Source organism: Bombina bombina, chromosome 4, assembly GCF_027579735.1.
Source record: "Bombina bombina isolate aBomBom1 chromosome 4, aBomBom1.pri, whole genome shotgun sequence".
In the NCBI taxonomy this organism is placed as follows: domain Eukaryota; kingdom Metazoa; phylum Chordata; class Amphibia; order Anura; family Bombinatoridae; genus Bombina; species Bombina bombina.
In genome coordinates this window covers 924,668,642-924,696,517 of record NC_069502.1, presented here as the reverse complement: position 1 = coordinate 924,696,517, position 27,876 = coordinate 924,668,642, and the positions used below count along the sequence as shown (strand labels likewise).

The following is a 27,876-nucleotide window of genomic DNA, read 5'->3' as shown; positions in this document are numbered from 1 at the left end:
CGAGGAAAATTAGGTTTTTTTTTCTTCACCATGCAAATGACAGTAAAGTGATTAGCTCAGGATCACAGAGCACTCACTCTGGTATACTGAAGAAATCTTTAGGTAAATATCTTATTTTCTTGTCATCTTTTTACAGTTATGCTGCCTCACTTTTTAAGATGTGGTATCATGTCCCTATAACTGACATTCTATGTAATGTTAGAGCCACACTGATTGGTTAAGGGGTCTCTGGGGGTGGGACAAGAAACATGTTTAAACATTTAAAACTGTGCATTAAATTTTCATTATGTATTTGCCCCCTTTTCTTGTAATTGAACTATGAAAAACAGAATTTATGCTTACCTGATAAATTACTTTCTCCAACGGTGTGTCCGGTCCACGGCGTCATCCTTACTTGTGGGAATATCTCTTCCCCAACAGGAAATGGCAAAGAGTCCCAGCAAAGCTGGCCATATAGTCCCTCCTAGCTCCGCCCACCCCAGTCATTCGAGCCGATGGACAGGAGGAAAAAAATAGGAGAAACTATATGGTACCGTGGTGACTGTAGTTAGAGAAAATAATTCATCAGGACCTGATTAAAAAACCAGGGGGGGCCGTGGACCGGACACACCGTTGGAGAAAGTAATTTATCTGGTAAGCATAAATTCTGTTTTCTCCAACATTGGTGTGTCCGGTCCACGGCGTCATCCTTACTTGTGGGAACCAATACCAAAGCTTTAGGACACGGATGAAGGGAGGGAGCAAATCAGGTTACCTAAACGGAAGGCACCACGGCTTGCAAAACCTTTCTCCCAAAAATAGCCTCCGAAGAAGCAAAAGTATCAAATTTGTAAAATTTGGCAAAAGTGTGCAGCTGAAGACCAAGGTCGCTGCCTTACATATCTGATCAACAGAAGCCTCGTTCTTGAAGGGCCATGTGGAAGCCACAGCCCTAGTGGAGTGAGCTGTGATTCTTTCAGGAGGCTGCTGTCCGCAGTCTCGTAGGCCAATCGGATGATGCTTTTAAGCCAAAAGGAAAGAGAGGTAGAAGTCGCTTTTTGACCTCTCCTTTTACCAGAATAGACGACAAACAGAGAAGATGTTTGTCTGAAATCTTTTGTAGCTTCTAAATAGAATTTAGAGCACGGACTACGTCCAAATTGTGTAACAAACGTTCCTTCTTTGAAACTGGATTCGGACACAAAGAAGGTACAACTATCTCCTGGTTAATATTTTTGTTAGAAACAACCTTTGGAAGAAAACCAGACTTAGTACGCAAAACCACCTTATCTGCATGGAACACCAGATAGGGCGGAGAACACTGCAGAGCAGATAACTCTGAAAATCTTCTAGCAGAAGAAATAGCAACCAAAAACAAAACTTTCCAAGATAACAACTTAATATCTATGGAATGTAGAGGTTCAAACGGAACCCCTTGAAGAACTGAAAGAACTAGATTTAAACTCAAGGGAGGAGTCAAAGGTCTGTAAACAGGCTTGATCCTAACCAGAGCCTGAACAAATGCTTGAACATCTGGCACAGCTGCCAGTCGTTTGTGTAATAAGACAGATAAAGCAGAAATCTGTCCCTTTAGAGAACTCGCAGATAATCCTTTATCCAAACCTTCTTGCAGAAAGGAAAGAATCTTAGGAATTTGTATCTATTCCATGGGAATCCCTTGGATTCACACCAGGCAGATATATCTTTTCCATATTTTATGGTAAATCTTTCTAGTTACCGGTTTTCTGGCCTGAACCAGAGTATCTATCACAGAATCTGAAAAACCCACGCTTTGATAGAATCAAGCGTTCAATCTCCAAGCCGTCAGCAGGAGGGAGACCAGATTTGGATGTTCGAATGGACCCTGAACAAGAAGGTCCTGTCTCAAAGGTAGCTTCCATGGTGGAACCGATGACATATTCACCAGGTCTGCATACCAAGTCCTGCGTGGCCACGCAGGAGCTATCAAGATCACAGAGGCCCTCTCCCTGTTTGATCCTGGCTACCAGCCTGGGAATGAGAGGAAACGGTGGAAACACATAAGCTAGGTTGAAGGTCCAAGGTGCTACTAGTGCATCCACTAGAGTCGCCTTTGGATCCCTGGATCTGGACCCGTAGCAAGGAACCTTGAAGTTCTGACAAGACGCCATCAGATCCATGTCTGGAATGCCCCATAATTGAGTCAACTGGGCAATGATCTCCGGGTGGAGTTCCCACTCCCCCGGATGGAATGTCTGACGACTCAGATAATCCGCTTCCCAGTTTTCCACACTGGGATGTGGATCGCAGATAGATGGCAGGAGTGATCCTCCGCCCATTGTATTATTTTGGTCACTTCTTTCATCGCCAGGGAACTCCTTGTTCCCCCCCTGATGATTGATATACGCAACAGTCGTCATGTTGTCTGATTGGAATCTTATGAATCTGGCCTTTTGCAAGCTGAGGCCAAGCCCTGAGAGCATTGAATATCGTTCTTAGTTCCAGAATGTTTATCGGGAGAAGAGACAATCGTGACAATGACCCACTCTGGTCTGCGGAAGCTCATTCCCTGGGATAGGTGGTCCAGGGTTAGCCACCAACGGAGTGAATCTCTGGTCTTCTGATCTACTTGAATCACTGGAGACAAGTCTGTATAGTCCCCATTCCCACTGTTTCAGCATGCACAGTTGTAATGGTCTTAGGTGAATTTGCGCAAAAGGAACTATGTCCATTGCTGCAACCATCAAACCCTACTACTTCCATGCACTGAGCTATGGAAGGACGTGGAACAGAATGAAGAACTTGACAAGCGCTTAGAAGTTTTGACTTTCTGACATCTGTCAGAAAAATCCTCATTTCTAAGGAATCTATTATTGTTCCCAAGAAGGGAACTCTTGTTGACGGAGACAGAGAACTTTTTTCTATGTTCACCTTCCATCCATGAGATCTGAGAAAGGCCAGAACGATGTCTGTATGAGCCTTTGCTTTTGAAAGGGACGACGCTTGTTATTAGAATGTCGTCCAAGTATGGTACTACTGCCAATGCCCCTCGGTCTTAGAACCGCTAGAAGGGACCCAAGTACCTTTGTGAAAATCCTTGGAGCAGTGGCTAATCCGAATGGGAGGGCCACAAACTGGTAATGTTTGTCCAGAAAGGCGAACCTTAGGAACTGATGATGTTCTTTGTGGATAGGAATATGTAGGTACGCATCTTTTAGATCCACTGTAGTCATAAATTGACCTTCCTGGATAGTGGGTAGAATCGTATGAATGGTTTCCATTTTGAACGATGGTACCCTGAGAAATTTGTTTAGGATCTTTAAATCCAGAATTGGTCTGAAGGTTCCCTCTTTTTTGGGAACTACGAACAGATTTGAGTAAAATCCCATTCCTTGTTCCGTCATTGGAACTGGGTGTATCACTCCCATTCTTTAACAGGTCTTCTACACAATGTAAGAACGCCTGTCTCTTTATTTGGTTTGAGGATAAGTGAGACATGTGGAACCTTCCCCTTGGGGGTAGTTCCTTGAATTCCAGAAGATAACCCTGAGAAACTATTTCTACGCGTCCAGGATCCTGAACATCTCTTGCCCAAGCCAGAGCAAAGAGAGTAAAGTCTGCCCCCCACTAGATCCGGTCCCGGATCGGGGGCTACTCCTTCATGCGGTTTTGTTAGCGGTAGCAGGCTTCTTGGCCTGCTTACCCTTGTTCCAGCCTTGCATCGGTTTCCAGGCTGGTTTGGACTGTGAGGCGTTACCCTCTTGCTTAGAGGATGCAGAATTAGAGGCCGGTCCATTCCTGAAATTACGAAAGGAACGAAAATTAGACTTATTCTTGGCCTTGAAAGGCCTATCTTGTGGAGGGCGTGGCCCTTTCCCCCAGTGATGGTCTGAGATAATCTCTTTCAATTCTGGTCCAAAGAGAGTTTTACCCTTGAAGGGGATGTTAAGCAATTTTGTTTTGGATGATACATCCGCTGACCAAGACTTTAGCCAAAGCGCTCTGCGCGCCACAATTGCAAACCCTGAATTTTTTGCCGCTAATCTAGCTAATTGCAAAGCGGCAATCTAAATAAAAAGAGTTAGCCAACTTAAGTGCGTAAACTCTGTCCATAACCTCCTCATATGGAGTCTCTCTACTGAGCGACTTTTCTAGTTCCTCGAACCAGAACCACGCTGCTGTAGTGACAGGAACAATGCACGAAATGGGTTGTAGAAGGTAACCTTGCTGTACAAAAATCTTTTTAAAGCAAACCCTCCAATTTTTTAGCCATAGGATCTTTGAAAGCACAATTATCCTCGATAGGAATAGTAGTGCGCTTGTTTAGAGTAGAAACTGCCCCCTCGACCTTAGGGACTGTCTGCCATAAGTCCTTTCTGGGGGTCGACCATAGGAAATAATTTCTTAAATATAGGAGGGGGAACAAAAGGTATGCCGGGCTTCTCCCACTCCTTATTCACTATGTCCGCCACCCGCTTGGGTATAGGAAAAGCGTCGGGGGTGCACCGGAACCTCTAGGAACTTGTCCATCTTGCATAATTTTTTCTGGAATGACAAGTTGTCACAATCATCCAGAGTAGATAACACCTCCTTAAGCAGTGCGCGGAGATGTTCCAATTTAAATTTAAATGTCACAACATCAGCCTGTTGAGAAATTTTTCCTGAATCTGAAATTTCCCCATCTGACTAAACCTCCCTCATGGCCCCTTCAGATTGGTGTGAGGGTATGACAGAACAATTATCATCAGCGCCCTCCTGCTCTTCAGTGTTTAAAACAGAGCAATCGCGCTTTCTCTGATATGCAGGCATTTTGGATAAAATATTTGCTATGGAGTTATCCATTACAGCCGTCAATTGTTGCATGGTAATAAGCATTGGCACGCTAGAAGTACTAGGGGCCTCCTGCGTGGGCAAAACTGGTATAGACACAGAAGGAGATGATGTAGAACCATGTCTACTCCCTTCATCTGATGAATCATCTTGGGCAACTTCATTATCTGTGACAGTACTGTCCTTACATTGTTTGGACGCTATGGCACAATTATCACACAATTTTGAAGGGGGAGACACATTGACTTTCATACATATAGAACATAGCTTATCTGAAGGCACAGACATGTTAAACAGGCTTAAACTTGTCAATAAAAACACAAAAACCGTTTTAAAACAAAACCGTTACTGTCTCTTTAAATTTTAAACAGAGCACACTTTATTACTGAATATGTGAAAAAATATGAAGGAATTGTTCAAAATTTACCAAAATTTCACCACAGTGTCTTAAAGCATTAAAGGTATTGCACACCAATTTTCAGAGCTTTAACCGGAGCCGGTTACAGATTTAACCCCTATACAGTCCCAGCTACAGCCTTTGCTGTGACTTTACCAAGCCCAGAGGGGAATACTATACCAAATGACGCCTTCTAGGAACTTTTCCAACTACTTTCAGGTCCTTACACATGCATCTGCATGTCTTGCTCTCAAAAACAAACTGTGCAGTAATGGCGCGAAAATGAGGGCTCAGCCTACAACTGGGAAGGCCCTTCCTGACTGGAAAGGTGGTCTAACCTAGTGCCTGACGTTATAAAAACGTTCCCCAAGTTTATAAGTGTGAATTATCAGCATAAACATGTATAAAATGTCCAAATAAAGCAATCGATTTTGCCCATAAAAGTGTCTACCAGTTGTATAGCCCATATTAAGCCCTTTATTCTGTTTGAGACTAAGAAAATGGCTTACCGGTCCCCATGAGGGGAAATGACAGCCTTCCAGCATTACACAGTCTTGTTAGAAATATGGCTAGTCATACCTTAAGCAGAAAAGTCTGCTAACTGTTTCCCCCAACTTCATCTCAACAGTCTTATGTGGAAACAGCAATCGATTTTAGTTACTGTCTGCTAAAATCATCTTCCTCTCACAAACAGAAATCTTCATCTTTTTCTGTTTCAGAGTAAATAGTACATACCAGCACTATTTTAAAATAACAAACTCTTGATAGTAGAATAAAAAAACTACAACTAAACACCACATACTCTTAACCATCTCCGTGGAGATGTTGCCTGTGCAACGGCAAAGAGAATGACTGGGGGTGGGCGGAGCCTAGGAGGGACTATATGGCCAGCTTTGCTGGGACTCTTTGCCATTTCCTGTTGGGGAAGAGATATTCCCACAAGTAAGGATGACGCCGTGGACCGGACACACCAATGTTGGAGAAATACTCCAGACTAATACTGCTACATTCTACACTTTTTTTAATCATTGTATAAACACATTAACTTATGCCCAATGGTATGGTATGTCCCTGAACTGCAAAACAAATGTTACTAACAAAATGACAATTGTTTCTACTCATATTATGCAGGTACAAAATAGTTTTATGTTCTTTTAAGTGGCTAATTTTAGTGAATATATATGAAAGTTAGGTTTTAATAAGATAAGATAAGATAGTCAATTTTTTTTCTAATACCAACATTATTTAAAGGGACAGTCTACACTGTTTAAAATGATAGATAACGCCTTTACTACCCATTCCCCAGCTTTGCACAACCAACATTGATATATTAATATAATTTATAACATTTAAACCTCTAAATTTCTGCCTGTTTTAAGCCACTACAGACAGCCTCTTATCACTTGCTTTTTTATTTGCTTATCACAATAGTTGACTGCTAGTTCATGTGGGCCATATAGATAACTTTAAGAGTTAGCACAACACAGTACTAAATGCAAGTCAATAGATAATAAATAAAATGTCATTGTGATCAGGGGCTGTCAGAAGTTTGCTTAGATACAAGGTAATCACAGAGGTAAAAAGTATATTAATATAACTGTGATGGTTATGCAAAACTGGGGAATGGGTAATAAAGGGAGTATCTATCTTTTACAACAATAATAATTCTTTTGTAGACTGTCCCTTTAATATTTTAACTAGGCCAAAAAAAAAAAAAAGGAAAATCTATTTGCATTCTATGTGGAAAGAAAATCCAGTATGTAGTGTCTCTGTCTATCAAACATCAAGTAGATACTGTACCTTTGAAACACCATCTGTCTGCACAGATTTTACACATACAAAAGACATCATTTGAGCACTATAATTGTCTCTGATGCCCTTTTGGTGAGATAGATAATCACATTTCTAGGCTAGGAATTAGAGTTGTGGAGACATTTTGCATAATCTATCTTTAAAGTGCTCGCTTATTGCATCAAACAGCACTTTTCTTTTTTTATTTCTTTGTTCTTGGCCTGTGACATGGCTTGGTAGAAAGAGAAATTACTCCTCTTGGTCCTAGATTAATTCGATGATCTTTTGCATGCCTTTTTTTTGAGTAATGTCCTTTTAAATGGCAGATCTCATTACCTTTCTGACTTATGCAATGATAAGTAAAATATATTGAATTCCACTTTTCTGCTGCAGTAAAGAATAGACTGCAAAACATGAATACAGTTTTGCTTTTGTTTTTTGTCATATACTACCCTAATACATGCTAAAGATAACAATGAAATATTGCTACTATAAAACTACAAAAATATCATTTATCACTGTTAGAGATATTTTCTAAGCAAAAAAAAAAACAACTCATTTTTTTCAAGATATTTAAAAAAAAAAAAAAAAAAAAAAAGGAAAAACCTATTTGTGTTGAAATAAGAAATATATTTTTTTGATTCTTTGGCCTGAACTGTATCAAATTCTTAATCAATAATTATGCAGGAAGCCTGCTAGATTGCATTAATTATAATTGCAGTCTAAATGATGTATTGAAATAGAAAAATAGTACAAGATCAACATTCATTATGCAAAAAGACAGAACAAATTTGGCAATAAAAATGCCTCGAGAAGATTTTTGGCAGTGCTAAAAACAGCAAAAATATGTGTTATATTGATTTTCAGATAATGTAAAATGTCAAATTGCTTTGAATGAGTTGCAATTTACTAATAATTGCTTTAAGTTATTAGCTGTAAATCAGCTTCACTAAAGTACAATATATACTCCCGTCTTACATTTTTCACATGCAATAATCCAATTTAGCAAATCAATTTTTGTACAAATTATCCTTCTTTTTTATGAAATCATCAATAAAATATATAGTCTCATAAAATGTTCCAGTAATATGGTATTCTATAAATATTATAACAATTTCAGTATTAAAAACAAAACACTTTTATAATTGGCAGCCATAGCAAAAAAAAAAACACGTACATTTAAATGTTGCGCTGCAATGCCAATACCCTGCGCTAAGGCCGCCCACTTCAAAAGTATTTTTTTTGGTAAGCTAGCAGTTTGAACTGTTCTCCAATCAGTGCTCTATCTACTGGGTGAGTGCCGTACGGCTAGAGCTCTGATTGGAGAACAGTTCAAACCATTAACTCACAAAAAACAAAACTCGTTTGTAAGTGGCCAGCCAGAGCGAGGGGTATTTGAATTTCAGCCCTACATTAAAAAGTTAGTTATAACACACATCTTCTATACAACTGATAAATTAAACGCTATCTAAAATACCATTAACATTCCGGCTTTGATTATTCAAAAAGGGGAGTTTACCATCACTTTAATATTTAGGGCATTTGAAAGACAAACATTAAACTCAAAACTTAATAAAGGTACAGTAAACACTTTGCAATTATAACATTTTTTTGCAGTCTTACCACAGATAAATGTATCAGCAGAGTCTGAACATTATTAAAACAGAATCACATTTTTTGCTGCAATTGTTTTTCAATGGTCAAACTCCGCCCACCACTTTCCTTATGGGAGGCGCCAACACAGCATTGCCTCTGAAGTAGACAGGGCTGCCACTGTCATTGTGTTTACAAAATCCCTATTGTTTGGCTTCAGCAAAAATAATAAATAAAAAACTGAAAATGAGGTGATATAAAACCCCAAAATTTTCTTTTGTGATTCAGACAGAGAATACGATTTGAAAAAGTTTTCAATTTACTTCTATTATAAAATTTCCTTTATATTATGTGTTGAAGAGATACCTAGATAGGCATATGGATAGGCTGACCATATTGCCGCTTTAAAAAGGGACACATATGAAAAATACATAAGGCAGGGTTCTCATAATGGAACATTATTCCAAACCATTTCTTTAAACAGTCCTGACATATGTATTTTTCATATGTGTCCCTTTTTAAAGCGGCAATATGGTCAGCCTACATATGGAGCACTACTTGACAGTAAATAGTGCAAATGGATAACATTCTTGTAAAACTGCTGCCATACATTGCTCCAGAAATGGTCTGGCTCCTAAGCTTATGTCCCTGCTTTTCAAGAAACGTTACCAAGAGAATGAAGAAAAACTGATAATAGAAGTAAAATAGAAAGTTGGTTAAAATTGTATGTTCTATCTAAATCATGAAAGAAGAATGTTGGGTTCTGATCCCTTAAAGCTTGTAAAGACTGCCATGCGCTCTTTCATTTTTCAGAACTGGGGGAAAAAAACTATTTTCAGGAAGAGTGGACAAAATGGATAATGAAATATGCTTTTATTTTCTCTTTACATAAGGAAGCATAAGGGTATATATTGAAGACCAGAATAATATAAACAGTATGCAATTCCCTCTAATTATATGGGTGCTGCCATTCTAGAACCTTGATTTCACTGCAGACATCTGAGGAAGAGTAGCTGCACATCAGCACTGTAATGCAGTGAAAGCTAGATTTCAAAATGGCCGCACCCATGAGGTAGAGGATTACCTCAATACTATGTTTATAAAATGCTTTTTAAATGTATTTAGTATTTAATGTCCCTTTAATTGTTTACAAGCTCAGTCTACACAGAGCTTCAATTTCAGTTCATGAATAACCAAAATACTAAGTTCCCAGTATGAATATATATCTTATAAATTTATACATCTGTTAACCCTTTGAGTGCTAAGCACTTTCCCACCTGGGTGCTAAGATTTTTTTAATGTTTTTTTATTTTTTGGAACAATTTTTTTTTTACTTTTTTTTCCAACGTACACTATTGGAAAGGTTAGGCGATTACTTTTAAAATGGTGGGTCTTGGGGGTCTGTAGCTGCTTAGATGCCTGAGATACAGGCTTCTAAGCAGCATACTCCCTGCTCCTATACTTAACATTGTTAAGTATAAATAAAGTTGCGCGGTGATATCACGTTATTGCGCGTGACGTCACCACGCAAAACGGGAAGCCCCGGCGATGCCTGTCACTCTATAGACAAGATCACCGGGGTAGGAGCGGGTGGGAGCCCCTAGATCTCCGTCATCTGAGCCGTCATTAGCACCAGAGTGGGAAACTCTGTGATGGCTCAGAGCCGTCATTAGCTCTCAAAGGGTTAAAAAAGTTATTGACGATAAACACTTTCTTCAGTAGTTGCAGAAGGCAAACATCTAAGTACAGTTACATATTGACATATTGAATTCCACAAAAGAAAAGGACTGGCAAATTTAAAAGGTACCTTAAAGGGTCAACTTTCTCATTTACTTTTATTATAAAATTTGCTTTGTTGTCTTGGAAATCTTTTGTTGAAAAAAAGCTCAAGAGTGTGCACGTGTCTGGAGTGCTCTATGGCAACAGTTTTGCAGGAATGTTATCCGTTTGCAAGAGCACTAGATGACAGCACTATTTCCTGCCATGCAGCGCTCCAAACTCCTACCTAGGTATCCCTTCACCTAAGAATACCATGAGAATGAAACAAATTTCATAACAAAAGTAAATTGGGGAAACCTTTTTTTTTATTTTTTAAATTGTATGCTCTGTCTGAAACACAAAATAAATGTTTTGTTTTTCATATCCCTTTAAACACATCTTGCTTTTGTTCAAAAATTGTGCTTTGTCCCTAGAGAGGCCAAAAAGTAAATTCTGTAACATAGGTATAAAAAAATGCTGCAAATTGCTTTGATCAGCTATTTGGCTGGCAAAATTTGCAGGTTATAAAATTTGCCTATTTGCCTCCTAGTGACTGGGAGAATGGGAAAAGCCTAACCTCATCAACAGTGCTAAATTGGGAGCTTCTAAGTAAGTTTTTAAACAGTTTTATACTGGATTTTTATATCATTATCTGTGTATATTCTTCTTTATAGTAGTGTCTATTACATGCAGTTATATGAAAATTGGTGTATGCTGTCTCTTTAAATTCATAATAAAAGCTCTGGTTCTCCAGAGAATACTGACACAAAATAAACACTGACACCAAATATATATATATAGTATTGTTGTTACCTTTAGTTACAAATTCAGATAGAAACTTACAGCACATAAAGATATTTTTCAAATTAAAAATAAGATTGGCTACCGCCTGAATCGTCAGTGAAGTAGTAAATAGAGTATCCTTTACAGGCGGAGGAACAGCGACATATAGGGAAACATGAAAGGGTAAATAATAAAAACAATTAAGCGTTTCCAAAGCCTTTCATGAATGAAAGACCCCATCTTTTAGTTTATTATTACAAATATTGTAAGTAAAAAAGGAAAAGTTTACCATCACTTTAAGCTTGCATGATTCAGATAGAGAATGTCATTTTAAGACTCTTAAATTCACTTCTATTTTCAAATGTGGTTCGTTCTCTTGGTATCCCTTGTTGAAAAAAAAATTGCACATATTCTACCATTGTATGTTCTATCCAAATCATGAAAGAACATTTTGGGGTTCCCTGTCCCTTTAACCTCACTTTTTTTATTATCAATTTTCTGATCACCATTAATAATTTGATGTACATTGTTATTAATTCCCTGCTGAATCAATTTATTGTATTGCTTGTTACCAGTTCCTCATTGGTATATAAAACAATCTCTAAAGTTTAATCCTTTCCATAGATATAATAACTATACTTTATGTATTAGTTTTAGAATGTAGAACATCTACTAAAAAAAACACATTCTAAAATGCCCTCTGTTAGATGCAACAAAATATTTTTGTGTCCCTTTAATATATCTTGAAACATATATTTTATATTATGCCAGTTCATCTTTATAATCTAATTTTCTGATACTAAAGATCCTTTAAAGCAGGCCTCGACAAACCCAGGTGCCAGGGAGTCACTTACTCCTAGAATTTTACAACTGGCTCCTAACTTTTTGGGTGATACTCCATATATCTATATGCAAATACCACTGTCTGGCTTTTAAAAGTATATTTTTATTGGCACCTAAATTTTAAACCGATTTGTCGATCCCTGCTTTAAATCATATTGCAAAGAGTTTTGTTTTTTATACTATAAACTAGAAAATTTCTGTCATTTAATACTAATTAGTTGGAAATGTTTTAGACAAGAAAGAAAATGATAAAAAGAATTAAAACAAGAAATGCAATGATTAATGAGATGAAAATTTCTGATTCAAGTCACAATGCTATGATAGTTTTTTTTTTTATCAACTAATGGACTGAATTGAGTTCCTACTTTTGTTCAAATACATCTGCCACCAAAGAGTTTGCTTGCACAGCAATGGGTAAACTGGACAAAGAAAAGAATGTCTTTTATGAAGCTGTCAGTTTGAGAAGACAAAAAAAAATAACAACTTTTAGTTCAGCGCTAGAAGAACGCGAGTTTAGAAATGAACTCTACCATTTTCTTCTTGTGATCTCCAAACTGGACAAAAATAAACAGAGTTGACTTTTTTATATCCCTGGTGGTTACCAGGGGTCGGTTGCATTATTTCGGTTGAAAATTCAGTTGCTCTGCAATGCAAAACCTCTGTCTACAATATCCAGACTTGAAGCAGCCTCAAATGTTAAAAGCGAAGCAACAGTACGCAATGACAAAACACAACTAGATAGAGCAAAAGCTGAAAACAAAAAACTGTTTAATTATTATAGTATTTATAATTTGATTGATAAAATGATTACTGTAAATACATAAATAATAAATTAAGCATGTATTTATGTATTTATTTTAAAGGGATATCATAGTGCAATAATATGTTATTTGTTTGGGCAACAGGAATGCTTATTAATGACTATGGGCCCAATCAATTATCTAAATTTTGACAGTTCTGACAGGGTCTCTGACACCGACCCTTTCAGGGGCTACCCTTGTCAAATTATATTACAAAAAGGGGCAGCTCCTGCGAATGGCGAAATGTCTCCTATAAAACGTAATGGAGCTCTTGTTGTGTGGTGTGAGGTTTGTGTGACAAAATTTAATGCTGTTTTCTTTTTTTCTTTTTAAAGGTATAATCGTCCTAACAGCAAAAAAATTAGGTACAAGGGGCTGCAAAATGTGTGCCTAAATATGCATGCTCTCACCTTTACAGATGGCGATAGATAGATAGATAGATAGATAGATAGATAGATAGATAGATAAGACAGACAGACATAAACTAGTCAGTATTTCTTAAGTCCCTGATAATTCATCTTGCATTGATCTTACTGAAGGTTATTCATAAGCTAACAGCATGTGTTGCCATAGCAACTACAGAAGCGTATAACAACTTTTCTTTAGACTTTATGTAATAAAGATATTATGGGAAAAATGTGATTGTTACATGTACCTAAGATTTGTCCAAAATGTAAAGCATCAACATACTTTTTTTTTTTTTTTTTTAAATTGTTTGCTTTTATTCTAATGGCAAGACCGGGAGAATTTTATATTATTTCACAAATACAGTGTAATAACATGATACAGTTTTAATGTATGACAAATTAAGAAATTTAAACATCAAAATATAACAGTGCTATCACATTGCCTTACTCTTTAATAAGTAATCAGAATTACCAACTATTCTGTATCTATTAATATTGTATTCTTACTGTATCTAACAATACTAAATAAACATCTATAAAATAAAAAAAGAAGGTTCAGGTCTGTTAAAAGAGCTGTTTACAATGTTTATTAGTAAGTTGTTGTGCTTGGTATTACACAATAAAGTGATTCCGATTCACAGTTTTTACAGCATTTGTCTGTATGCACAGAAGCCTATTGTACTGATAGGGACATATTTGTATACAAGAAACCTACACATGAAAGTGTAATTGAGTTGCCAGGTTGCAAGTAGTAAACACAACAATCTGATATTTCAGTTGTCTGTCTAGTAAAATATATGTAAAACATGCTAGAAAATGTAATTGAGGTCTGGTCTGGTGCAGAGTAAGGCTGACAGAGGATTCAAGACAATGATTGTGCTCCTAGGTCTGATGATGGCATTTACCTGAGAGGAGCTTCAGAACTATGGGTCTGAACTGAGGCTTAATCCTGGCATATAAATGTCAGGGACTTCAGGACCATGGGTCTGATCTGGGCATATGATTGGCTGGGCCTTCAGGATTATTGGTATATTGAGGTTTAATGTTGGCATATAACAGGCAGGGACTTTAGGACAATGGGTCTGATCTGGGAATATGATTGGATGAGCATTCAGGATTATCGGTATATTGAGGTTTAATGTTGGCATATAACTGGCATGGACTTTAGGACCATGGGTCTGATCTGGGCATATCACTGGCAGGGCCTTCAGGATTATGGGTATACTGAGGTTTAATGTTGGCATATTACTGGCATGGACTTTAGGACCATGGGTCTGATCTGGGCATATCACTGGCAGGGCCTTCAGGATTATGGGTATACTGAGGTTTAATGTTGGCATATTACTGGCAGGGACTTTAGGACCATGGGTCTGATTTGGGCATATCACTGGCAGGGCCTTCAGGATTATGGGTATACTGAGGTTTAATGTTGGCATATAACTGGCAGGGACTTTAGGACCATGGGTCTGATTTGGGCATATCACTGGCAGGGCCTTCAGGATTATGGGTATATTGAGGTTTAATGTTGGCATATAACTGGCAGGGATTTTAGGACCATGGGTCTGATCTGGGCATATCAATGGCACGGGCTTCAGGATTATGGGTATACTGAGGTTTAATGTTAGCATATAACTGGCAGGGACTTTATGACCATGGGTCTGATTTGGGCATATCACTGGCAGGGCCTTCAGGATTATGGGTATATTGAGGTTTAATGTTAGCATATAACTGGCAGAGACTTTAGGACCATGGGTCGGAGATGGGCATATCAACGGCACGGGCTTCAGGGTTATGAGTCTGATCTGAGATCTGATGTTTGTATTTAATAAACATGCAATTTAGGACCATGGGTCTGCACTAAGGTCTGAAAGGGACATATAACCTGCAGGGGCTTCAAGGCCGTGCATCTGGTCTGAGGTCTTATATGTGCATAACACTGGAAGGGGCTACAGGACCATGGGTCTGATCTGAACATATAACTCTCAGCGGCTTCAGAGCTATGGGTCTGATCTGAGGTCTGATGTTGGTATTTGACTAACATGGACTTTAGGACCATGTGCCTTATAATCAGCAGGGGCTTCAGAACTAATGTCAGTATTTAACGGACAGAGACTTCAGAGCCATAGGTCAAATCTAAAGTTTGATATGAGCATATCACTAGAAGAAGCTTCAAGACCATGGGTCTGATTAGAGGTTTGATGTTGGGATTTAACTGATAAGGTATCAGGGCCATGGGTATCATGTTAGCTTTTAACTGTCAGAAAGAATTATGGGTCTAATCTGAGGTCAAATATAAACAAATTACAGATAGGGGTTGCAGGTAATGGGGTCTGATCTGATATCCAATGTGGGCATCTCTTAAAGGGGCACCAAAGAGCAACCCATAACAATCACTTGTACTGTTTTACTCTTTTTCCAACAATTAATCCAAAATATAGTTATAGAGAGAAGCTTTCAAACCTAAATATAATTGCCTTTTAATTAAGTTATTTTGTTACCAGAACTTATAGGCAGCTTTGCCATTCTATAAAGGGTGCTTTCACAATAATAATTAATGACATCTAACTGTGTGGAAAAGTATGAGCGTATTCCTCATTAAATGACTGATTTGTTTTGTTGAGCATTGTGTTTTAAGACCAGCTTCTGTTTAGCTCACAGAGAAAAAAACCTTTTAAACTCCCTAAGCTATTGCTTAAACAAATTCTGAACAGGTTAGTTAATATTTTATGAGAGACAGTTATGGTATTACCTGGGAAGACTGTAAAATATACATACATTAAATGTATTATTTTTATCCATGTATTCAGACTGTTTCCCAGGTTATAGAAATGACATGGATAAAAAAAAAAATTCAATCCAGTAACTCTGCACTGTACTAGCAACCCTATAAAGAATATGTTCTCTTGAAGTGCATTCCAATACCTGTGCTTCCCATTGACATTATGGGATGTTCACTGGATTGGTTTGTGGTTTACAGAAATAAAATAACATTTATGGATTTTTCTTCAGTCATCATATCAACTTTTATGTTACAAATATTTGATTGCTATATCCCATTTGAATCTCTAGGGCTCGGTGCTGCCAACCACTGTTCAACACCAAGAAAAATACTATAAAATATCTATTATTTTTTTTTCTTTCATATTCAGTTGATTACTCATACAATCACTCTTTCTTTCCATAAGGAGCAATAAAAATTCAGTTTCTTACAGCCACATCACTGGAAGCTCTTGAAATACAAAGAAAGAGGAAGTGTGTCTGTGTGCAAGCTCCTGGTGTGATGATCAAATCAATCAAGCTTCTTTCACAAACCGACCAAAGCAGGAATTACGCCAGATTTCGGTCAGTATTATAAGAGATCACAATACGTTACTAGTTTAAAACATATAGAATATGGAACAATAAGTAACCTCTTGTATACTCTCTATCCCTACCCATCATGAAAAAGGCAATAGGAACAAAAAGATGTACAATAAATTAAATGAGTAGCTATTTGCTTGACCCAGAAAATGCTACTTGGGTTCAGTAAGCTGGTATCTAAAAAAATCATCTAGATGTGTTTTAATCAACCTTGATTTTTGAGCATAAGTTTAAAATAAATATAAATATTTCATTATGGAAAGTGTTTAATATTTTTTAACTTAAGGAAAATTATACCCAAATTTATTCTTTCATGCTTTAGATAGAGAATACAATTTTAAACAACATTCCAATTTACTTGTGTTATCTAGTTTGCTTTATTCTTTAGATATCCTTTGTTAAAGAAATAGCAATGCACATGGGTGAGCCAATCACACAAGGCATATATGTGCAGCCACGAATCAGCAGCTTCTGAGCCTATCTAGATATGCTTTCTAGCAAAGGATATCAAGAGAATGAAGCAAATGAGATAATATAAGTAAATTAGAAAGTTGTTTAAAATTGCATGCTCTTTCTAAATCAGGGGTATCAAACTCAATGTATCTGGGGGCCGCTGGTCAAGTGTCCTGTGCTCATGGGGGCCGCTTGAACTGAGTAAGTACTAGATAAACTAGGAACTGGAAGTGACATGTACCCAAGTAGTAGTGCATGGTGGGAGTTGTAGCCCACAACAGACATACACAGTTGTCTATATTTATCTTGTGAGTGCCAAGTAAAGTGATCATTCTAGAACTGTATAACAATGTCAAAAGTAACATTTACCCAAGCAGTGCATGGTGGGAGTCTACATTGGACTCTTGTCTTTATATTTATCTTTTGAGTGCCTATTTAGAACATCAACTAGTTACACCTCTTAGAACCCTAAAATAAAACAAGAGAGGGCCACATGAAATTATCTTGGGGGCCCCATATGGCCCCAGGGCCTGTACCTTGAGACCACTGTTCTAAATCATGGAAGAAAAACATTGGGTTTAATATCCCTTTAAACATGTGATCCTAAATACTCCTAGCAAGATTTTAAATATTTTTTTTTTATTTTATTTTAAAATATTTATACAGACACAGCAGTACAAACTATCTGTAATTCATCAGGGAATAAGGTCAATACGTGCAGCAGCATACGTTCTCTAATGCTTATTTGCTTTAATTTCCGCTACAATCAATAGTGTTTTGACTATAACAAACTAAAAAGGTTGCTAAGCAGCCAATGGAATTTCAATTGTACCTGTGTATTTTATACATGGCAGTTTTTTTTATTGTGTATAACACTGATATTCAATTATTTGGTGTTGAATAAAGCTTTGTAGGTTTATATGATGGTTCATCAAAAATATTCAAATATATTTCCCAGTATAATACAATATATCCACACTATTTCCCAGTTTAATAATTTGGTTTTAATATACCAATACAGCACTACAACTAACAGCCAATATGATATGGTTGGAAATATTAAAGTCCTTTTTATATGTGCATTAGTATACATCAGCAATTAAGCTAAGCATTATAAAGGATCTATTTAAAGGGACATTATCCATAGAAAAACCCTGAGTACTGTATATTTGATCTCCTTTGCTGTGACCAGTAAGGACAGATGTAAATAAACTAATCAAACAATCATTGCATAGTATATTGCAGGGAAGATAGCCTCAATCCTCTTATGGACAGTGGAACAATAACTACAGGAAAAACAGGTAGGGGGGACGATGAAAGTACATTCGTTTTTTTACTACACATAATGAAACATTTTGGGCTATATTACGAGTGGAGCGCAAAATTGTGCTTTTGAAAGCGCGATATTTGCGCTCCACTGGTAATACCAGTGCACCCAATTGTGCACTGGTATTTTAAGTGGCCCGCAATGTGAACGCAACCTCACGTTCGCATTGCATGGAAGCACTGCGCTCAATTGAGTGCGCTTCCGTAGGCTCCAATTGGAGCCTTGATCTCATGCTGTGAGACATGGCATTAAAAATATTGCAGAAAAGGTGGTAAGTCGCACAGTGATTGGAAAGCAATTTTAAATATATATGTTATGTGCTTATATACATATATATATGTATGTGTTTATATGTGTATACATATATATTTACACCCCAGACCAGCCAACTTTAAACCCCTAAAAACTGCTTTTTTGTGCTGTTTGTTGTTTTTTTAATAAAAAAAAAAAATACTATATTTTGGGTGCAATAGGGGGTTATTTTGAAAATTAACCAGAGGTCAGACCTCTGTTTAATTTTTAGAGCGCTAATTGCTACCGTGAACTTGCGGTAGCAATTACCAGCCACTTCTAATGTCTGGTTATTTCTTTGTAAATTTTCTGTTGAGAACACTGTATATATATATATATTTATATGTATACCCACACACACTGGAGCCTCACAGGCAGTGAAAGGGTTAATTTAACATGATAACAAAGGATCCTAAAGTGAATCTCCCATCAAAAAGCATCTCCTTATGTTATTCCCCACTTCAGCCAGTGAATAATTTATTAGCAGCTTGTGATAACCTTGAATGACTTTAATTGTTTAGTTTTCTGCACAAAAAAGAAAAGAAAAAAAAAAAGTCTGCATTGAAAGTAACTGTACCCTCCATAGAAACAACCTTTATGTTTGCAAAGCAATGAAAGACAATGAGACATACAGTGAGAGAACCTTATTCATTTTACTATTCTAAAGAGTATTTATCAACATTTGGGGGGTAAAGTTATATTTAATAAAGAATATAAACTACAAAAGTAAACTTGAGACATTTGTCTCACTTGCCCTTCATGAATAACTTCCATTATATAAAGTAATTGATTACCACTTGTAATATAAATAATGCTATAACTGTCAATATTACATGATTGATGTAAACTACTCCTTTCAATTAACATCAGGAATGCAAATATATACTGATTAAGTATGCAATGTACCATGTTGCTGATAGCAATAGATAAAACAGATATGGAACTGCATATATGAAGCAGCAGGAAAAATTAATCTGTCATATTCCTATTTGAAGTTTAAAGGGGCATGAAGGGGCATTGAAGTTTAAAGGGGCAAAAAAACCCCTATTTTTTCTTTCTTTCACGATTCATATAGATCATATGATTTTAAACAACTTTCTAATTTACTTCTAGTATCAAATTGTCTTTGTTCTTTTTGTATCTTTTTTTGAAAAGCAGAGATGTATGATTAGGAGCCGGCCCATTTCTCTAGCGCTATATGGCAGCAGTTTTGCAAGAATGTTATCCATTACTATTTGCTGCCAAGTAGTGATTCAAGATGCCTACCTAGGAATCTCTTTAACACAAATATTATGGGAACTAAGCAAATTTGGAAGAAAAAAAAATGTTTAAAAAAGTAAACTGGACACTTTTTTAAAAAAAAGGAAGAAAAAAATGTGTTGATTTATTTATTTTAGCAAATTTACTTTCTTTCCTTAGTATCCATTGTTGAAAAGCAGGTAAGTAGACTCAGGACCATGCACGTGTCCAGAGTACCATATGACAGCAATTGTGAACGTATGCTGCCATACAGTGCCCTAGATATGTGCACAAAGCTCTTTACCAAAGAATACAATGAGAATAAAGCAAATTTGATAATAGAAAAACAATTGGAGACTATTTTTTTTAAAGTGAAGGTAAACTTTGATGAATCAGTGCCCTGTTTTTAAAAATACTATTAAAAACAGGAGGACAAAATGTCCCCGTTTTTGTACAAATACCTTTTATTCTAGAAGCCGCTCCAGTGCTTCATCCGCCCGTTGCAAGTCTCTTCGTACGTCACCAATGACGAAGCTGGCTATCACGGCTTCCCCTCAGTCAATATTTGCTTTGGGGAGGAAGCCGTTATTGGAGGAAGCTGGGTTCGTCATTGGTGACGTATGAAGAGGCTTGCGACGGGCGGGGGAAGCGCTGGAGAGGCTTCCAGAATAAAAGGTAAGTATTTGTACCTTCACTTTAACTTTAAATGGCTCCTTGTGCTGATATTTTGTTTTTTACTTCTAAACTATATGAAATCACTTAATATCGTATTGATAACATTTCAATGTCCTATTGTATCAAGTTCTATATTGTTATGATTGCTTGATTATGATGTGTAATTGTGTTTTCTCTTTTTGTCAGTTCTGTATGTTTTATAAAACTTAAAGGGACAGTCAACACAAAAATTGCTATTGTTTAAAAAGATAGATAATGCCTTTACTACCCATTCCCTAGATTTGCACAACCAACATTGTTATATTAATAGCTATACAATAATTGCATTTGTAATGTCCGTCGCCGTCGGCAGTTGCGCACGCATCCTCAATGGAATGTTGGCAGCGCATCCAGGTGGATTCTGAAAATGGCAGGGTGGTGAAAGAATCCACCGGGATGCAGCGTAAGCCACCCTGCCATTTTCAGGAATCCACTGGGATGCAGCGAAGGCAAACGGAGCATTACAATAAAAAAAAACACCGCCCGCACGAAGTATAACAAAAAACGAACCTCCCACACAAAGTATTAACACCTACACTTGGAAGATGTCGGCCACTTGAAAGAAGACTTCACCGCATGGAAGAGGACCTTCTCTGCCGGACTTCAGGACCCGTGAGTATCTATTTGGGGCTTTAGTGTTTTTTTTTTTTTTTTTTTTTTAATTTTGGGGTTTTTTAGACTAGAGATGGGCAGCAAAAGAGCTGAATGCCCATACAAATGCCCCTTTCAGGGCAATGGATAGTTTAGGTTTTTTAGTGTTAGGTTTTATATTTTGGGTGGGTGGGGGGTTTTACTGTTAGGGGGTCTTAGTATGTTTAATTCTTTAAAAAGCTGTTAAACCTAGGGCAATGCCCTACAAAAAGGCCCTTTTAAGGGCTATTGATAGTTTATTCTTAGATTAGGGGGTGTTTTTTATTTTGGGGGGGCTTTTTTATTTTCATAGGTATTAGGTTTAATTTTTTAAACTTTGGTACTTTTGTATTTTTATTTTCTGTAATATTAGATTTTTTTTTCTTTCTAATTTTAGCTTAATTTAAACTTAGGTTTAATTTTTTAATTGTTGGGGTTTTTTACATTAGGGATGGGCAGCAAAAGAGTTGAATGCCCTTTTAAGGGCAATGCCCATACAAATGCCCTTTTCACAGACACACACATGCAATAGTGCAATAAACAATACTCTAATAAATTGCACTTTTATGCCCCTTTAAGAGAAATACGTCATAATGTTTAGGGTACTTTGGGGGGTTTCTGGAAATTATCCATACTAGCCAATGACCAATAGATATCAGTTGTACACAAACATTTATTTCCTGTTAAGTTTCCTTTTGTAATAGCTTTTACTTAAAGGGGCAGTCTAGTCAAAATTAAACTTTCATGATTCAGATAGGGCATGCAATTTTAAACAACTTTCCAATTTACTTTTATCATCAGATTTGCTTTGTTCTCTTTAAATTATTTTTTGAAAGCTAAACCTAGGTAGGCTCAAACTGATTTCTAAACCATTGAAACCCGCCTCATAGATTTTTACTGTTTTTCACAGCTTACAGAGCAACATGTGTGTCATATAGATAATATTTAGGAGTCAACACTGATTGGCTAAAATACATGTCTGTCAAAAGTACTGAGATAAGGGGGTAATCTGCAGAGGTTTAGGGGCATATTTATCAGGACTTCTCCAGACTGGCTCCCATCTTGTGGAACTCTCTGCCTCGCTCCACAAGACTCTCCCCTAGTTTTGAAAGCTTCAAGCGCTCCCTAAAGACTCCACTGTTCAGCGATGCATACAACCTACACGAACCTTTCTTTATACCAGTTCCTCTCCTCCATCACTATACCCTGAACCCCTTTAGCATGTAAGCCTAAGAGTCCAGCGATTTGCAGATCACCTTCTTAAGAGCTGACTACAACAGTGCGACTCTTGGCAGGGCCCTCTACCTATTTGATCCCTATTATTGTTTTGTTGTACTCCCCCTTTGTTTATAGCGCTGCGGAATCTGTTGGCGCTCTACAAATAACCAATAATAATAATAATTATCAATGTGCGAGCAGAATGATACGAAAGTAGCGTATCATGTCCACCGCACATCGATAAATGCTGACAGCATATGCTGTCGGCATTTATCATTGCACCAAAAGTTCTTGTGAACTGCTGGTGCAATGCCACCCCCTGCAGATTTGCAGCCAATCATCCGCTAGCAGGGGGGTGTCAATCAACCTGATCATATTCGATCAGGTTGATTTCTGTCCGCTGCCTCAGAGCAGGTGGACAAGATACAGAGATTGATAAATATGCCCCTTAGACACAAGGTAATCACAGAGGTAATAAGTGTATTAATTTCACAGTGTAGGATATGCAAAACTGGGGATTGGGTAATAAATGGATTATCTATCTTTTTAAATAATAACATTTTTTTTAAGTAGACTGCCCCTTTAACATTTTGTCATGAAGATATATTGCATAATAGAAACAAATTGAGTACAATATTTCTTTAACAGTATTCTTAATGGTAGCTTCAATCTAAATAGTTTAGCTCCACATGCTTTACAGTAAGTGTTAGCAATGCACTGACTGCATTCCAAAATTCAAGCAACAGATCCCTTTAATATATACAGTAATATAAGCTACATTCTTCTTTTCCAATAGGTATTATAACTGGATCAATACAGGCAATTTGCTAAACACTGTTATTAGATTGACACATGTAAAAGAAGAGATTAAACTGAAGTAATGTTATTAGATGCATTCATATCAGGTGCATAGCTTTCAGGATGGTTAATGATATTCAGCATTGGGTTACACAATGCATTTTGTTCTATCTACCGCATTCTGAAATTGACTTAAGTCTGATAGATCAATGGGGAGGAGATCCAGTATAAAGGCAGTCAAATTCAGCATTAAACATCTGCCTGTGACTTAGAGCGCCTCAGGAGACTTCCTCTACTAAAATACAAGAAGCGCTGGCCTTGAAATGATTTGAGTTTAGATAGCATCAACTAATTCCTCTTTCCTTTCTTTGCAAAGGTGTAATCTTTACAGACTCTGCATGGAGCTGAAAATGTATCATTAAAGCAAAAGATATTTTGAAATGAAATCCGTTATTGAAAACCAGTTCAGGTTATATTATTTCCCAGTGTGTCCCTCTTGCATCACTGGATGATTTGATGATGGTTTTGCATGATATACCTGGATAAAGCATTGAGGCAATGGCAGATGAAAACTGCATTTATAGCAGAGTCTTTTATTTCTGACTCTTACATGATTTTTTTATACTGTATTTTTAGGAATGTACTCGGTCCATGGCATATCTAACACATTTTGTTTTATGTGGTTTTGCCAAAAGCTGAATTTCTAGACTGGCATGACATTTGTAATCCTTTATAAAAAATAAATAAATCTGCTCTTGGAAAGAATCAACTGTCAAAACCTTGCAAAGATTACAGATGCAGAGAGAGAATATACTTAACCCCCCCAAGATAATATGTTCATTTTCTACCTGCCTTGTGGAAAGTATCTCTATAAATGTCACCCTGACAGGATCAAATATCTATTGAAGTTCTCCCAAGGTGAAGCACAGTAGTTTCACACCGACATTGTTTTTACTAAGATAACTGTTTTCCTCTATAAAAAAGTAAAATCTCTATAATGTTCCCATGGAACTCAATGATAAAAGTCTGTAATATATGTCTCCAAAGTGAAATACAGGTATAGAAACCAGAGTGGTTTCCCAAACTCTTCAAATAATTCACTTTATTCATTACAGCTCATAGGTTTAGGGCACAAATGTTCATTTGAAATTAAAACACAGTAACAACTATAAAATAACTCAACATGTAGTTTTATTCTTAAATTATGAGTGTAATATTGCCTCCTCTTTGGCAGCCAGAAGTCCTAGTATCTGACAATCAGAGATGATTCATAAAAATGCATAGTATCCCAAGCGAATAGGATGAGGTTGAAAGCAGTTACCATGGTAAGCAAACACACATCTGTCATTCCTTCTATTTTTGTAGGGGTATCCTACCTTTGTAACTAGAATAAGCTAAATGAAGACTGCTGGTATTTTGGATAAATGGTGTGAATTTTCTTAGTAGGTCAAGAATGTTTGGCAGAGTTATGTTCCCTTACACTAGTAATTAAGAAACTTCTTTTCATAGACTTGGATTACCCATCTACAGCAAAGTACAAGAAATTTTCACCAATTTGAAACTGACCCAGATCCCCTGAGAAAAACATCCTTGGAAATTAAGTGGCAAGTATCTACATCACTCCTCAACTATACACATCACCCAAAGAGCCTTAATGCATGTTGTATGTCAAAAGATAAATGGACTATATTGAATATTTTGGTATTCAATCTCTCAACCCAATTTACTGGACACCGGATATCATATCTACCCATGGGATCACGCAAATTTGAATTATTAATCTTTATTTAAAAAAAGCATTATCCACGAAAATTATCCACATTTTTTAAGAATATGACAATATTTAAATAGTTAAAAAAGGGTTAGGTCATTGATCAGGAGAGCTTACAATTAACAACTGTATTTATTTTTTTAATTAATAATTTGTTTGTTTGTTTCTTTGCTTCAGCTTTTGTAATTATTGGCTAAAAGGATTGAGAGAAGAATCCTTGATCAAACTACTAAATCAGTCACCACAATACTACACTGCAAGGCATTTGGCAGTAGCTTTTACTGCGTGCCTGCATTGGCACAATGTCAGCAGAACAGCACAACAAACAATCCCATTATTAATTGTGCATATTTTCTCATGTGCACACTTTCTGCATTACAGTAGGTAACAACATATTAATTGCAATTATTTCTTTCTTTCATTGTATATTGCCTGCAGTATATTTTACTATACATCACATCATAAAATAAAAGCCATGCATATTGGCATGGTGTGATACCCACATTGGAAAGTATTTCACATCAATAACCTATATTACTGAAAGGTTGTTTTCTGCTTCCCTAAATGGCAGAGGAAACTTGGTTATAAATGCATCTTCTGAGGCCCATTGTATTTTGTTAATGGTGATTAATGAATAACAGTTATTAGTGTACTATACCTTCACAAACACCCACTTCATACTCAGTGATGGAGTCACCATTGAGTGGTGGGCGGATAACACAGCGTAGACCCCGGTCACACGCTCCATACAGCCCATAGACTCCTCCACAGCTCTCATTCTTCTGCCGGGCACATGTAAAGCAGCAACCGCAGATACCCAGAACTATACTCCCCGGGCAGTTCTTAGGCTCCTCGCATTTGGATTCATCACAGGGTAAGCAAACCAAAGCCCTGCTAAAGAGTGGCAGCATCATCAAACCTACCACCACCAGCTGCCAGGCGGGCATAAACTTCCCTGGCAGGTACATCCTTCTTCCCAATCCAACAGCCACGATGACCAACAAGAAGAATCAAATAACAAGAACACGGTCAAGTATAGTCACACCAATAGTATAGATATATCAAAAATAATATTATATCAATACAATTTCATATTTTATATTCCAGCAAGATGTGGAAAGTGTAGATCTGATCAGAAGGAAAATGTAAAAGAAAAAAAAAATCCTTTACGGTTAATACTTTATCCAAACTTTTTTTTTTTTAGTTCATTTGCCAACAAGCACCCAACATACAGAAGAAGCAGAGATGGGATACAGTCAAACTAGACTGAATAACCCAATGCACACTGCAGGATCTCCTATTTAAAAGATCACTGTAAAAGGAAAAAAAGCCACCAAAATATAATTTACACAAAAAAAAAAGTTTCTTTCCAGTTCAGGTTCACGTAAACTTCTCCCAGTAATTCTTTATAGGAAACCAAATAATATATTTATATCCGATTCTCCAGGCTTTTAAATCCGCTGCTTGGAAATATCTTTTCTGTACTTGGATCTCTCGATCAAAGTTCTCTGTCTTCTTCCTCTCTTACAATTTAATTTGAAACAGAAAGAAATTCCTGTACTGGTGATTATTTTTCTCCCTGTTCAATCAGAGCCTTTTTTTAGAGCTTCTCCATAAAAATAAAAAAAGCAATACAAATATATAATAATAATAATAAAAAAAGGCAAGAGGGTTGATAGATCCTTTACTTCTTTATCCTTTTATATATTTTATTTATTCCTTTTTTAGCGATAGGGGAAACGATTCTACTCAAGGATTGTCAGTCATGCTCCTTTTTTTCTTCTCTCTTCTTACTTTTCTTCCCCTCTCTTGTTTATCGCTCTCGGAAAAACGCAGCCCGAGCTGCTCATCTTTACTCCTCCCATATTGAGACGTCATATGGCGGGAACGCCCCCTCAGCTTGACACGGCACTCTCATTGGACAGCTCCTCATTGCTTCGCCCCGCCCAACCGTTCCACAAATGAAACGTAGGTGAACTGTACAACTTGCGCCTTGATCCTGTATTCCAGTTGTAGTATCAGATTCTGTATCCCCAGCAGTTCCTGTATCCCTCTCTCTTTCACTCTCTGAAGAACCAACATTCAGCTGCTAACCTCCTCCCATGCTTTTTTTTTTTCCACAGTCTATGTACTCTTTGTTCACTTAAGGTGGATTAGCTTAGTTGTTGCATTAAGGGGACATGTGGTATTACTATTCTTTAGCTATTGTAAGAAAGGACAGTTCGGAACATATTACAGATGTTCTCCTTTCATAAACAGCTTTTTAGTTAGCTTTATTAAGAAGTATACACAATGTTTACTGCTGTATTAGTTTCAATTTAAATATGAACAGTTTTTGGTTGATTCCCCCCCCATGTTATTTTCAACAAGTTTAAAAGGTCATTAAATTTAATGTATGTATGGTTTAGAAATTTTTCATTGCATTGCAACAGACCTACATACAACATTACTTGTTTTGAGAGTATTTCAAGCCTGTCATGTGTTAGAAAAATATACATTGCAATGCAGCCCTGGGACATACCCTTTAAAGTGATAGTAAATCCTAGCGTTTTTGAAACGCTAGGATTTACTAGTGGAACAAATAAAGGGATCTTTCAGTCATAAAGTATAAAATGCTTCATGCTGAAAGTTCCTTTATTTGCCCGAAGCGTTTGCCGCGCTGAGCGCCTCAGGCCACCAGCAGCAGAACGCTATTTTTTAGTGAGGTGACGTTTCCACCTCTTAACCAATAGCCATGCGGGCCAGCTGGCATTATGCCGGATAGCTAGCACGCTATTGGCTAAGCTCTCCTCACTGCAAAATAGCGTTCTGCCGTGGGCTGCCTGAGGCACTCAGAGCTGCGAACGCTGCAGACAAATAAAGGAACTCTCAGCATGAAGTATTTTATACTTCACGACTGAAAGTCTCCTTTATTT

The 27,876-nt window shown here is 37.1% G+C and overlaps 1 protein-coding gene across 2 annotated transcripts in view; it reads right to left on the bottom strand.

Moving 5' to 3' along the window:
* The window catches only part of CRIM1 (cysteine rich transmembrane BMP regulator 1), a 1,124,265-nt gene extending 1,097,491 nt beyond the window's left edge, over window positions 1-26,774 (bottom strand). For both annotated transcript variants that reach the window (XM_053711878.1, XM_053711879.1), the window contains exon 1: window positions 25,620-26,774. In XM_053711878.1, the coding sequence (XP_053567853.1) occupies window positions 25,620-25,929 (310 nt within the window). In that variant the 5' untranslated portion in view covers window positions 25,930-26,774. The remainder of the gene's footprint in view (window positions 1-25,619) is intronic.
* Window positions 26,775-27,876: the final 1,102 nt, after the last annotated feature.